The following is a 12,710-nucleotide window of genomic DNA, read 5'->3' on the forward strand; positions in this document are numbered from 1 at the left end:
TTTCCTGACACCTTTTTTCTCCAATTATGAAGTGGTTGCCTGATGGTTTGGAGATGAACTAGAAGACCTTATCAGAAATGAGCAACTGCCATGACAGAAGCTGCAGGTTATGACAAGGAGCTGCAGGGCAAAGTGAAAAAGAATAGGTAAAGATTTAGGTATTAGTGCCAAGATATTCCAGTGAGAAGGTACAGGATTAGGCTGTGTGATACTGTAAGCATGGTAGTAATGCCAGTACTCATTAATAGAGCACAAGCTTTAATGGAAGAAAGCTGCATTAAGTCAACTTCCTTCCTTATTTAAACAATGTTTATTTGACACTGGTGCGTATGTGTATGTTGGATTTTTATTGCTTTTTTTTCCTTTTTATTCTTTTAATGATGGTTAAGAGATAAAATTTAGTTAATTGTTTTGATAATTTTATGTAGATGGTTTATTTTTGCTTAGAAGTGTTACATTTGTTAAACTATTCTTGTTTTAATTAGTTCTCATTATTGTCTTGAAAGGAGCTGACAATATCAGGAAATACTGGAGTCGTTACTACCAAGGATCCCAAGGGGTAATATTTGTACTAGACAGCGCCTCCTCTGAAGATGATCTAGAAACTGCTAGGAACGAGCTACATTCTGCTCTCCAGCACCCACAGTTATGTACTTTGCCATTTTTAATATTGGCCAATCACCAAGACAAGCCAGCAGCTCGCTCAGTACAAGAGGTATGTTAATGTGGCAGCTTCTTGCCTGTTTGTATTTACTATCTGCACGCCGCTGATGCACTGTCACTTATTACCCTGACATCCTGGTTAAGGACTGGCCTCAGTTTCTGCTTCACTGTAAGTATGCAGACCAGGAACAGTCCCAAGCCCTAACAACTTAGTCCACTGTACTCTATACAGGCTTAGTTCTTCTGGAAAACAGACAAGTAATACTTGGATACAAACAGATCTTCTGCTTTCACCATATTTTGCTTAAGGGAGAAAAGATGTTTTTAAAACTACTCTTATGAAAAGCTGCTGGGACAGTGATTTTTTTGTTTAGCTTGAGTTTTTATTTGCTCTTAGTTTTAATTTTGCACTGTTCCATTACTCTATTCTTTTCAACTGCTTAAAGCAATGCATTGTAGCCATAGGTTGTCTTTTTTATGTAAAAGCTTTTTTTCCTAAACTGCTGTGTACTGATGTGAGGTCAGAGTTGCAATTCCTGTTCTGAAGTCCTTAACTGGTTCTGATCTTCCTGTTCCAAGGAATAATGTTTTTGTCTAATTTTTAGCTATCACACAGTAAATTATGTAATTGTTCTATTCAGTGTACCTTCTGCCCTTAAATTTCTGAGAAATTTGTCTTGTCTACTTTCCTATCATGTCAAATACATTTAAGGAAATGTTGAAAATTACTTATGAAATTGTAGGAAGAAGTTAAAATCTGATTGTGTCATTCTGTTCATAAATGTCATTTAAAGGACTCCTCCTCTTAAAGATTATGTGTGAAATCTGTTTGTTCTGTGTGTGCAGCAGAGTGAGAACTGTTCAGCACCTTACTGTATTGCTGCTTTATATTTAAACTGATTCTTTCTTCGATTTTCTTTTTCTGAAACATGAGGTTTTAGACTTTCATCTCAGAGCAAACTGATCTGTAGGAGAACTGCTCTTAGTACAGTATAGTTGAACGTACAGCCTTTACTTCTTTATTGCTACTTATGTCTCCTGAGTCAAAAGAAATTAAGCTTATTTTATGTTAGGAAGTGGTATAAATGTGGCTGGAGCATAACAGTGTTTTTAGGAAGAGATTGTGACAGCTATGTAAACTACACTGTGTAAAGTATTCTTTAAAATTATTGGTCCTCTTCTCTGAGAACTCATTCTTAGGAAAAAGGAAAAAAAAATGGAATTTGGATTTAATATACCAAGTTACATAAAAAAGTAAACAAAAATTATGCAGGGATAGAAGCTACAAGTTCTAGATCTTGTTCATATAAAAAAAAACAGACTTAGAAATAATGAATATTTGAAGGAAATGTAATATGGATTTTGATATGTAAGTTTAATAATTTGGCCTAGTTTATTATACAGCATAAAAACAAAGCATGCAGTCCTAAACTTCACACTTAAAAAATTACAGTACCCTGAGACAAAACTGGTTTGATTTCATCATCCAAATGTAGTCTTTGTGCCTTGGCTTTAACGTTTTCATGGGGCAATTCACAGATCAGAGAAATTTCATAGATCACATTTTTCATCAATAGAAGGGCTGTTTCTTACATGATTTAAGTATTTCTTATTTTACTATATTTTTCATTTTTAAAGTGGTCAAATTTGCTTCAATATTAAATGAAGCTTTTGATAGCTGATAGAATTTTTGAAATGTTCTTTGTTCAGTTTCATATTAATAATAAATGCAATGCCAGTTGGTTTGCTTTACAGCAAATTATACTTGTAACTCTCTCATTTTGCAGCTGAGCCCATGTGGGTAGACTTTTGGGCCTGAACTGCATTTTTTGTGTATTTAGAGTTAGCATTTATTTTCTTTTATTGGCAGTACCCTTGTTTTCACCTCATTCTTCATTACCAGTTGCTTGAAATCTCAGTAGGGTAGTAGATCTCTATATGCTTACAATAGCATTTAAATGGGTTTATATTGTGTGCTTTCTAAAAAAAAATATCTTAGAGTTTATTATTGCAACAAGACAAGTCTTGATTGCTAATGTGAGTGTGTATGACATGCAGAATACAAAAGTTTTATTAAATATGCACAGCACATGCATATTTTCAGGAAAAAAACCCACACTGTATCAAGAGCTCAGTGAATTTTGAAGTTTTTTAATTAAGACTAGTGGAAAGCAAATTAAAGAAAAAAGGAAAAAACAAAAGGAAAAGGAAAAAAAAAAGAGAGAGAGAAAAGAATGTCATGAAGTTGTTACATTGTCCCTGAAAAAACTGATTATCTGTGTTTGCTGTATATGCAAAATAGAAGCCTTCTTTGGTCATTTTTACCAGTGTTGAAATGGTAATTTCTTGCTTTCCTAAAGGCTTTCCAGTGGTATTGTCCTCATTATTGAGATGTGGAATAGAAACAAAATGATGAATCGTAAGACCATTGCTTATATAAAACCAACATATTAAAATATGTAGCAAATGTAATATGTTGAGCATTGAGAGTCTTATTAGAGAGTTTTGAGGAACTAAGTCCATTAATTATAGGTATTTTCTTAATTTTTTCATGTGTCAGAAGACACATTAATCACAGTTGAAATTTAAAAATTTGTATGCATTCTTTTAGGCAACAAATTGCTTTTCTTTAATGGATATGAAAGGACTCCTTGGAGTATAATTAAGGAAAATGTCTGAGTTGAGTGGTGCATAATGGGAAATGTAGAAAAATATTTATCTACAACAAAAATTCTTTACAAAACTGTGCAAGTGCCAAGCAGTTTCTGCAACAGATGTTAGTTATATTTTTTGTTGGGAAGTGCAGTTGCTTCAGTTTTTCAAAATGTTGTACTTATTTAACGTGTTTTTTTCCATGCATTACTTAGGTACAAATTATAGAATCTAGAATCTAGCACGTAGAATCTACGTGCTGCATGTAATAAGCAATGTCATGATTAGTTCAGTTCACAGCTATAATAAATGCTTGAAAAAATATCCAAATAATTTATTTAATTTATGAAATGCAATTTAACCTAATTCATATTATAGTGTATACTTCATATTACTGAAGTGACCAGGGAAAATTGCAGGGGAAACTGAGCTGAAATACTAATCAGTAAATGTAATTATTTTTTTTTCCTCAGTTCTATTGCTGGCTAGCTGTTTCCTAGTTAGATTTTGATTTTAAAATTAAATCAAAAAAGTAAACTTGTCATGGAATTTCATTGTAGAAACTATAAATGAAGATGTCTCTCATATTTCTTTTATGTAGACTTCTATGGTGATTATTTTATCTTCCCATGTCAAAGATATTTGTAATTTGTTTTGGTTTTCCTGTGACAATAGCACTTATTGACATGTTTTCAAATATCTGCTAAGTGATTTCAACTGAGCCATGCTGAAATAAAGATTGCATTATTATCCAGGCTGTAAAACTGATAGAATTGTTTTTGTTTCAATAGGTTTGCTCCAGAATAACCCTATTTTAGACTAAAATTGCAGTAATGAAGAATTAATCATATATAAGTCAGTTCTAACTGTTGTTTTGGAAACCTTATGAAACAGCAAATAAAAACTTTTACAAATGAAAAATAAATGTAGTTACTCAGCATGTGAGGGAAGATGGTGGCATATCAGTTTGGCCATGCCTTCCAAAATACAGGGTGCAGTTCCAAAACAGTTTACCTAATTATATGTTTTTTTAAGTAAGTTTCCTCCTGACAGAATGTGCTTTTGCATTTCCACACAAAAGTACTTTTGATTATTGAAACTGGTTTTGATTAATCAGATTTGTCTCACTGACTTAAAATATTGCAGGAGAGTAATGGTAATAAAAGTGCTTCAAATTGCTTTAAAAGGGAACAGGCATTACTGTGATTATCAACTTTTTAATTTTTGTTTTGGGATGTCTTGACTTTGTGTATGAGCATCAAAAGCTGGATATTGCAGTGGATTCTTGTGAGTTGAACCAGTGTGCAAAGAGCCACTTTTCTGCCAGGTCAGAGCAATATTCAAGAGCTGCATGTGTTGGAAGTTGTCTGTAGCATTTATATTTTAGGGGCAGGCTATTCTGGATGCTCATCTGAATCTGTTCAGGACTCCTTGAAGCCATAAAGGACTGGCCAAAGGAGGAACCAAGTTGAATTAATTTTTCTAGTTCACTGGTGAAGCAGCTACTTGTTTGGCAATGTGCTGACTTAGGGATGTTTCTATTTTTATATTTAGGGCTATTTATAAAGTTGTAGGTGCATTACATGATCATTGTAGGTCCACTCCATTTGAACTATTTTATTCCGAGACCATATATGTGAAGAAATTCATAGAGCATAACCTGGTTGTAGGTTTTTCTTGAGTTATCAAAAAATTCAACTAATAAATTTCTTTCGTATATTTAAATTTGTGACTTCTAATAACAGAAGAAATCACAAAAGATCTATTCTAAATTCCCATTTTAAAAAATGCTAAAACTTTTTAATGTAGACTTACTAGTTAACAGTAAAATCAACCTATTAACAGTCAATTTGAAGACTGTGCTGTTGGTTTAAATATAGTTGTCAGGAAAAGAATAATGTAGTAAACTTGCTCTGATCACAAGTGCTGGTTGTTTTTTTTTTTTTTCTTGCATACAAGACCTTACTTTAAAGTTGAATTCATGAAGGTGTCAAACTCCATAGGAGAATCATTTTGATTTTCCTTTTTTCCTTTGATAGAGCAAGATTTAAAAAAAATCTTTTAAGTGCAAAACCAATATTTTCAAAAGTGAGTTTGAAAGGTTTGTTGCATATTAACATAGATTGTGATACATTTATCTAGTTGAGAATACATGGATTCTGAATCACTATGTTTAATTTGGTTTTCTGCTAGCAGATTAGTGGAAGGTGACTGTCCTTATGAAAAGAGCCATCTTAGGGCTGTGAGGGCTGTTACCTCTCACTCTGCCATTTTCTTCTCTGTTGTTTCTGTCTAGAAATAATTTTGTAAATAAACAGTGTCTTCTTGAAGGCTTAAATATCTTAAAGCTAAATAACCTTTTCAGGAGAATGCTCAGGTTTGCCAGCAGCTGTGGAGGCTCTTACTGGTGGTGGGGATCTGGAGCGCACTGCAAACTGGGCTTTCAGGACCTGAGTTGGCTGCGTATGACAGGCTCAACTCCAGGGTGTAATCACTTCTCTGTATTCCAGTGTCTTTGTACTGTTTTTCCATAATTCATGCTGTTTGTGGTTTCTGCTAGTTAGGGGAAAATTGTTTCTCTTTGGAAACCCTTTCAGTGTATGAGTTATAGATGTCATTTCATCTCTAGCAATCTGAAAACCTGCATGGAGCAGTGACGCCTAAAGAGGTTTAGCCTCAGAGAGTGTGTAGTATCTTAGCTTATAGTTTTGAGCAAATGTTTTCTCTAGGAGCTGGTACTGCAAAAACCTAGCCTACAACAAGGAGTGAAAATGAAAGTTTTCTCTGCAGTCTGCCCCGTCCTCACCCTAGTCAAGCCTCTCAAATCTGAGTTTTCAAAGACCAGCTGTTGCAAATATGTGTACTTTGTGACAGGGACATCCAGAGCAAAGTTAAATCGGGGACAGATTTTTGGTTCCTCAAGGAACTGTTTCTGAGATGATTTATCTTCAGATTACTGCAGTAAATAGCCAAAATATAGATTCCTAGCCTGTTTTTGAGATCATAGTGACCTTAGTGACCTTAATATTTGCAATCCCCTCACTGCAAATACTTCTTACTGTCCAAGGTGTGTCCCCTGATATTTGAAGATTGTTTTGGAGCTGGACTCTGCTATTTTGAGTATTGGCTGCTTCCTTCACAACTGTGGCCTTTGAGGGAACAGAAGTATTATTTGTCAGACTTCAGTTATGAATACATTTGCAGGAGAGGAGACTATTATTAAACTGGTGTTTAGACAATAATAGTTTTGCCCTGTTTAGAACAATGCAGAAGAACCTCCTATTTGTATTTCTTATATAAACTTCCATTCTGATTAAAAATTTATTCGTACCTGTTAAGAAAATTATTTAAATATAAAAGGGTCTTATAATAAAAATAATATATTAAAAATGCAATCTAAAAAGATAAGCAATTTAAATAAAAGTGAGTAGATCCATATCCTAGTTAAATGTGAACTACAAAGAATTTTGTACATTTGCAATGCTGAATCCAAACAGTAACTACACCTTCCCTTTACATGAATTTGTGTTTCAATCAAGTTTTAAAGTAAACAAAGTCATAACAGATAAAATCATCAATATATTCATTAGATAAAAAGATGAATTAGTATAGTTGGTAATGTTTTGGTGAATAATAACTTAGTACAGCTTAATATTGCTGTCCCAATGTATGTGGGACAAAGAGGCAAAACCTTAACAAAGAAAAGTATCTCTCTGAATAGCAAATTTCTAGCTGTGCTCTTGACAAATATGTAAATCTGCAAGGAAATGAATTCAAAGACTGCCCCTAGAAACTCTGATTTGGAATGGTGTTCCTGAAGATATCAAAACAAACGCTTGAGCACACCTGCAAATATGCATATATTACACAATGTACAAGGAGATAAAGAGTAGAACAGCTAAGACACACGATTAGAAGTACTGTCCACATACACTGATTTCGCAATATGAAGCTGTATTTAGAGAAATAAATCTCTTGAATGGCCCTTTCTAGTGAATGCTGCCAGGTACACTTCTGCAAAAAAAGCAGCTGCATGTCTTGGGGTAGATTTTGAAGAATATTGCCGTATATAGTTTTGAACATCAGACATGGATTTTTACAGCACTATTTGGGTCATGAAATGGTTGTTTTGTATGTATGTAGATGGTGTGTTCATCAGCAGTATTGGTTTGCTTGCTGGCTACTTTGCCTCTCCCATCCTTCAGGTGTAACAATCTGATTGTACGACCATGTGATGAACTGGTTTGGATCTAAAAATTACTACCATCCTTCCTCAAGGTCTTATTTTTAAATAAACTCAGATGAGAAGACAACTGGATAATTGGTGTACAGGCGCAAATGAGAGGTGGGAAGAAGGTGTAAAACTAGAACTAGTGTGGAAACTTGGAGGTGTGGAACTATAACATCCAATGAGTGTTGGACCCTTCTGCCTACCACATTACTTCTCACTTTTTTTTTCTTATCCCCCCGCAGTGACCCACAGTAAAGGAAGATTATACAGGAAATGCTGGAAAATAATGTTTTCCTCTTGCTTAAAAATGAGTGTTCTGTAGTACGCATGCAATTACTTTTGCTGGACTTGGGAGGGAGATAGGAAAGAGGCATTTATTTTCACTATGTGCTTTGAAAATTTAGTGTCTTTGTTGACTTCCAAGCAAAAAAAGGAGAGAAAATGTCATTCAAAGAGAAGGAATTGGCTGCACTTGCAGAACTAAACACAATGACTGTAAAGACAGAGCACAGTCTCTATAGATAAAAAGTAAATTGATTAGAGAAAGTTTAAAATGCTTTCAGATACTAATCTATATGCATATTTTTGTAAATATTTTTCATAAATATTTGTATGCTTACAAGTGTTTATATGGTATTCAGTAAAGACTGTTAGAGAAGAGCACAGCTTTTTACAGTCTTTCTGAAACCCTTTTTGCTTGGTAAAAAGTTGGTGTGCTTTAATAGAGAATTAAATGAAATTCTGAGGCCTGTTAGATACAAATCTGACCACACAATCATTGCAACCCTTTTGAGCCCCTATGTCTGTGATATTGCTGTTCTGGGGAATTCTTGAATGCTCAAAAATTTAATTACCATTAGTGACATCTTACATGAACAAGAGAAGATGTTTCTTTCAGAATTACTAACTATTACAAATGGAACAAAATAGTGGCTATATAACTACTTTCCAAATATAACTCTACTGTTTTAGCAAAAACAGTCTCAGGATCAGTTGAAAAAGAATGGAAAAGTATTTAATAATGAATTGGATAAAGTTTGTGAAATGTCTTTGACAATAAAAGTGATTTAGTGTGTGTTTTTCTTTCAAACACCCATCTTATATGTATATATATGTATGGATATGTATTAGAATGAAATCTTGAGTTCAATAATACAAGCTGCTGGTTTTTAAAAGCTGAGGACTTATCCTTCTGTTTTTCTTTTCAATGCTAAAATAAGTTTTCTGATAAAAGGCAAGTTAAATATACTGTGAACCTTGTATTTAGCAAGGAAAAAATCATATTCTGTAGTTGAACTGCATAATTTATATTTGGTACTCAATATAAAAAAAGTAAATTGTAGAAGGGTTTTTCAAGTTGATTATGATCACATAATCTTTATTCCATTACAGTAGGTATGCAGTGTATGAAATTAATTTCTGGCCACAGTCCATTCTGCAGGAATTAGACACTTACTCTCATGGGAAATCATGATGAGCTTGTTTATTGGTCATGTCAGGGAAGTTCAGCAATAACCACAGCAGGAGAAAAATCTATCCATTTTATATCTATGTAAGTATTTCAAATTAGATTTTAATTATGTTCCACAAAAGTAGAAAATTTTCAGCTGCACGAGTGCTACCTGTGCTGTGACACAGCACATGTTATTATTGTCCGTAATTACCAATGCCCTGAAGACCTTGCTGGTAATATGTGCATGCAGTTTCTTAAAACCTGCATCAAATAGAAGGTGTTCAGAGCTTAGCCTGAGTGCTAGAGGCTTTCTGTTCCTTATCAAACTCGACATTTCTGAAGATTCCTGGGCAGAATTTCTCTTGAATATGAGCTGCAGCATGAGGGAAAGCTAACCTGAAAATTGAGGTATCACTGGCCCATCCGAGGTTGATTTTCTTTAGATGTTTTAGCGTAAAAGTCCTATGAGTGAAAACAAACCATAAACCTCTGGAGATGGAAATGCTGGCATGTAAGAATTCATGAAACAAAGATGCCTTCCCAAGTGACAGGATGGGGAAAGGATCATCTTTGCATCAGTGTCCTGGATGTTACTGAAACAATGCTACAATTGTCAAAGGCCAGGAAGGAAACACTACTGTAAGGTGTGATTTAATTACTTCCTATCCATTCTCAGTTTTGAACTAATTTTTTTTTTTTACCCTGGGATTCTTTCAAGCCATTTTGCTCCTGGAAAAATCTTGGATGCTCTCTGGGTGGTGGAAGATAAAAATCAAAGATTGTTTTGAGCTTGATTGCTGGACAGGACACTGCTGCTTTTGCAAATGGAATGAGCTAGAGAGGAGTAACAGGAGGAAGGGGAGGGGATTGCCAACAAGTCTCATGCACTTCTTTCTCTAACTTCCCAAGACTTTTCTGTCAGTAAAGCAGATGAGCTGAGTAGAGAGCATTCTGAGGTTCAAACAAAACTGAAGAATGGAATGGAGTTCTGAAAATTCAGAAGTAGTGAAGGGCCCCACAGTTCAAGGATGATGAGGATGCAGTACTATGAGTTTTTACTTAAAGAAAATTGGAGCCATTGAAGGCCTTCTTCTATAGCAATATAGGCTGAGAACAGTGTCCATTATTTCCTCAGAAACCACTTCTGTTCAGTGCATAATGACATTTGGTTCAAAAAGAGGAAACCTTTTTCCCATCCGCTTCTTGCAGTGATTCAGCACCAGATGCCGACATGCTTCTGAAGAAACATGAATTATCCACTCTAGCATCTGGGAACAATCGTCTTCATAAGACTAGAAGCAGGGTTTTAAATATAACGACATTATTCTAATGATGATTTGTTGATACTGCAGCATATCATTAGTCATGCTGGAATCTTTATAAGAATAAATGTTTTCTCAAAATAGTTTAAATGTTTAGAAAATCTATTACAGCAGTCAGACATGAAACAGTAACTTCTGTTAGAATCTGAACAGCCTGAAATTTTGAGTTAGTCTAGAAAAGAACTTTGTGAAGAATGAAACAAATTAACTAGATAATTTATTAAAAAAAGGGCAAATTTAACAAATGTTTTACTTGAAAATTTGTTTTTTTATTATTCAGATTTACACACATCATCCTTATATTATTTTTCCCTACTGTTTTCAAAAACAGAGTGTTGTCAGTGTATTGAATAATCCATAGCTATGACAACATATTTCTCAATATCTTTGCTTTTTCTGGTCTTTTTTGTTATATTTATTTGTTCAGATTCTGATTTGATATAAAGTTGCAAGGATCAGAAGGTCTGTGCTGTATTAATACTGTCTTAAAAGTTAAGACTCAGTATTAATGTATAGGCATCTTTAAAGTTAATGTATGCTGGAATTCCATTTCAAGTATTACTAGGCGTCTATTGCCTATTAATAGATGTGGGAGGCATCTAGCAAACAGATAAAAAAAACCCAACAAAAAGCCCAACCTGCATTAGTGAATGAACTTTGCTTAAAAGACTGTTGATTTTATCCACACATATCTCCAGAGGTGGATAATTGGGATTACTGCATATACTGTTATATATTTGCTACAATTACATTATTTATTTAAAAATAAGTAGTTCCATCTAACTCTCTGTTAATACAAGCTTTTCTGTAATTTTTTTTTTCAGTATTTTATCATAATGTATTATCACAGCATTTACATTCCCATTTTGGTTTTTATTGTTCTCTGGTAATAAATGCTAGGAAATTGTTTGGTACATTATATGAAACATTTAAGTACTTAAAGGATTTCTTTCCTTTGATTTCTTATAGCTTTGTTCTGTTGCAGTAATGCTTTTACAGCAGGCCATATATTAACTACAAATCTACTACAGATATTCTCTTCCAATTTGTTTACCTTTGCTCCTTGCTGCTAATTACGCCTTTACTCATGGCTGAGGATAAAGGGAGTAAGAGAGTGAAATTTGAGTCACTCTTTAAGGCAGGAGAAGAAATCTTTTCAGAGCTGTAAACAAAAAGATGCTCTGTCACTAATATTGCAGGAAACAATCAGGTCCTGTTAGCTGCAACAGCATCTTCATTAGTGGCACCGTGTGTATTTGTTGTTTTAGAAATACATAACTCATTTTGAAGTTAAGCAGTATTAATGCATGTGATATCTATAATCTGTGTTTGCACAGAACCTTATTAAACAGTCTTCATTAAGAAATTCTATTAAATTCTTCATTAAGTAATTTGCTCTGTTCTTTGAATCAGAATTTATTACTTGAAATTATTACTGTATTTTAATTTTTTTTTTCTTAATTCAGTTTGGGCTTTTTTGTTTTTGTAGTTGTTACTAAAAAATTGCCCTAGGTACTTAAAAGATGAACAGAGGCTGCAGAAATGGTACTGCACATTCTTGAAGTATTGCACGTGCCTGCACATCTGTCATGTACCAGAAGAGTTCAGACTATGTAGTTTTGCTTGATTACCTTTTTTTGTGGACATGCTACTTGTATTATTTCTCTTGAAGTTGTATTATTATGTATTATTTGTTGTTACTATTATTATGATTATATTTGTTTTATAATAATAAGATATTTGTTATTAATAATATAGTTGTTTTATACTATTAATATATTTTTTGTTATTGTTATTAATTATTATTAAAGTTATAATTGAATGAAAATTGATGTTGACTCATTTTGGAGTAGCTAAGTATTTGTGTGATGGAGAGAAAATCTATTATCTTCTGGTATTATTCCTCTTGCTAATTTTCTTAAAGTAAATTTGAGTTTTATTGACACCTCAGTCTTAACACTTTAGAAATACTCCTACTCTTATAAAATCTTCTGAAAAAAACCCTCAAAACATTTTAAAGCCAAAATTGACTGTTGTTAAAGGAGGGGGGGAAGCTTAGTATTTTTGTATTCTGATTTATTATACAGAAGGCTGTTTTTTTACAAAAAAAGGGCTTTTTTTCCTTCTTGTTTTTCTCGTTTTTCTCTCTTCTTTTTTTTTTTTTTTTTTTTTTTTCCCCTTTTTTTCTCTCCCCTATTCTCAGTCTCTTTTGATCATTGATCTGGGTGACCCCACGCTCAGGGGTTTTTTCTTCATTTGACATGGACAGATTTTTGAAGTATAGCTCTCCTTTGGGAACCTCGGGCAGTTCCACTTGACTAACCTGTGATCTAATGAGCAGTAATGCAGGGTTACAGTGACCATTTTGTTTGCTTTGAGGGAGGATGGC

The 12,710-nt window shown here is 33.7% G+C and overlaps 1 protein-coding gene across 11 annotated transcripts in view; it reads left to right on the plus strand.

The window, feature by feature from the left end:
• The window catches only part of ARL15 (ARF like GTPase 15), a 284,774-nt gene that overhangs the window by 132,072 nt on the left and 139,992 nt on the right, over positions 1–12,710 (plus strand). For 10 of the 11 annotated variants that reach the window (XM_086866969.1, XM_086866968.1, XM_086866972.1 and 7 more), the window contains one exon: positions 507–715. In XM_086866969.1, coding sequence (XP_086723095.1) covers positions 507–715 — 209 coding nt within the window. Of the gene's footprint in view, positions 1–506; positions 716–7,788; positions 8,722–12,710 lie in introns of those variants that run through there. The other variant, XM_086866977.1, reaches the window with a different exon arrangement.

The sequence above is a fragment of the Cyanistes caeruleus genome, chromosome Z (genome assembly GCF_971803275.1).
Source record: "Cyanistes caeruleus chromosome Z, bCyaCae1.hap1.1, whole genome shotgun sequence".
Classification (NCBI taxonomy): Eukaryota; Metazoa; Chordata; class Aves; order Passeriformes; family Paridae; genus Cyanistes; species Cyanistes caeruleus.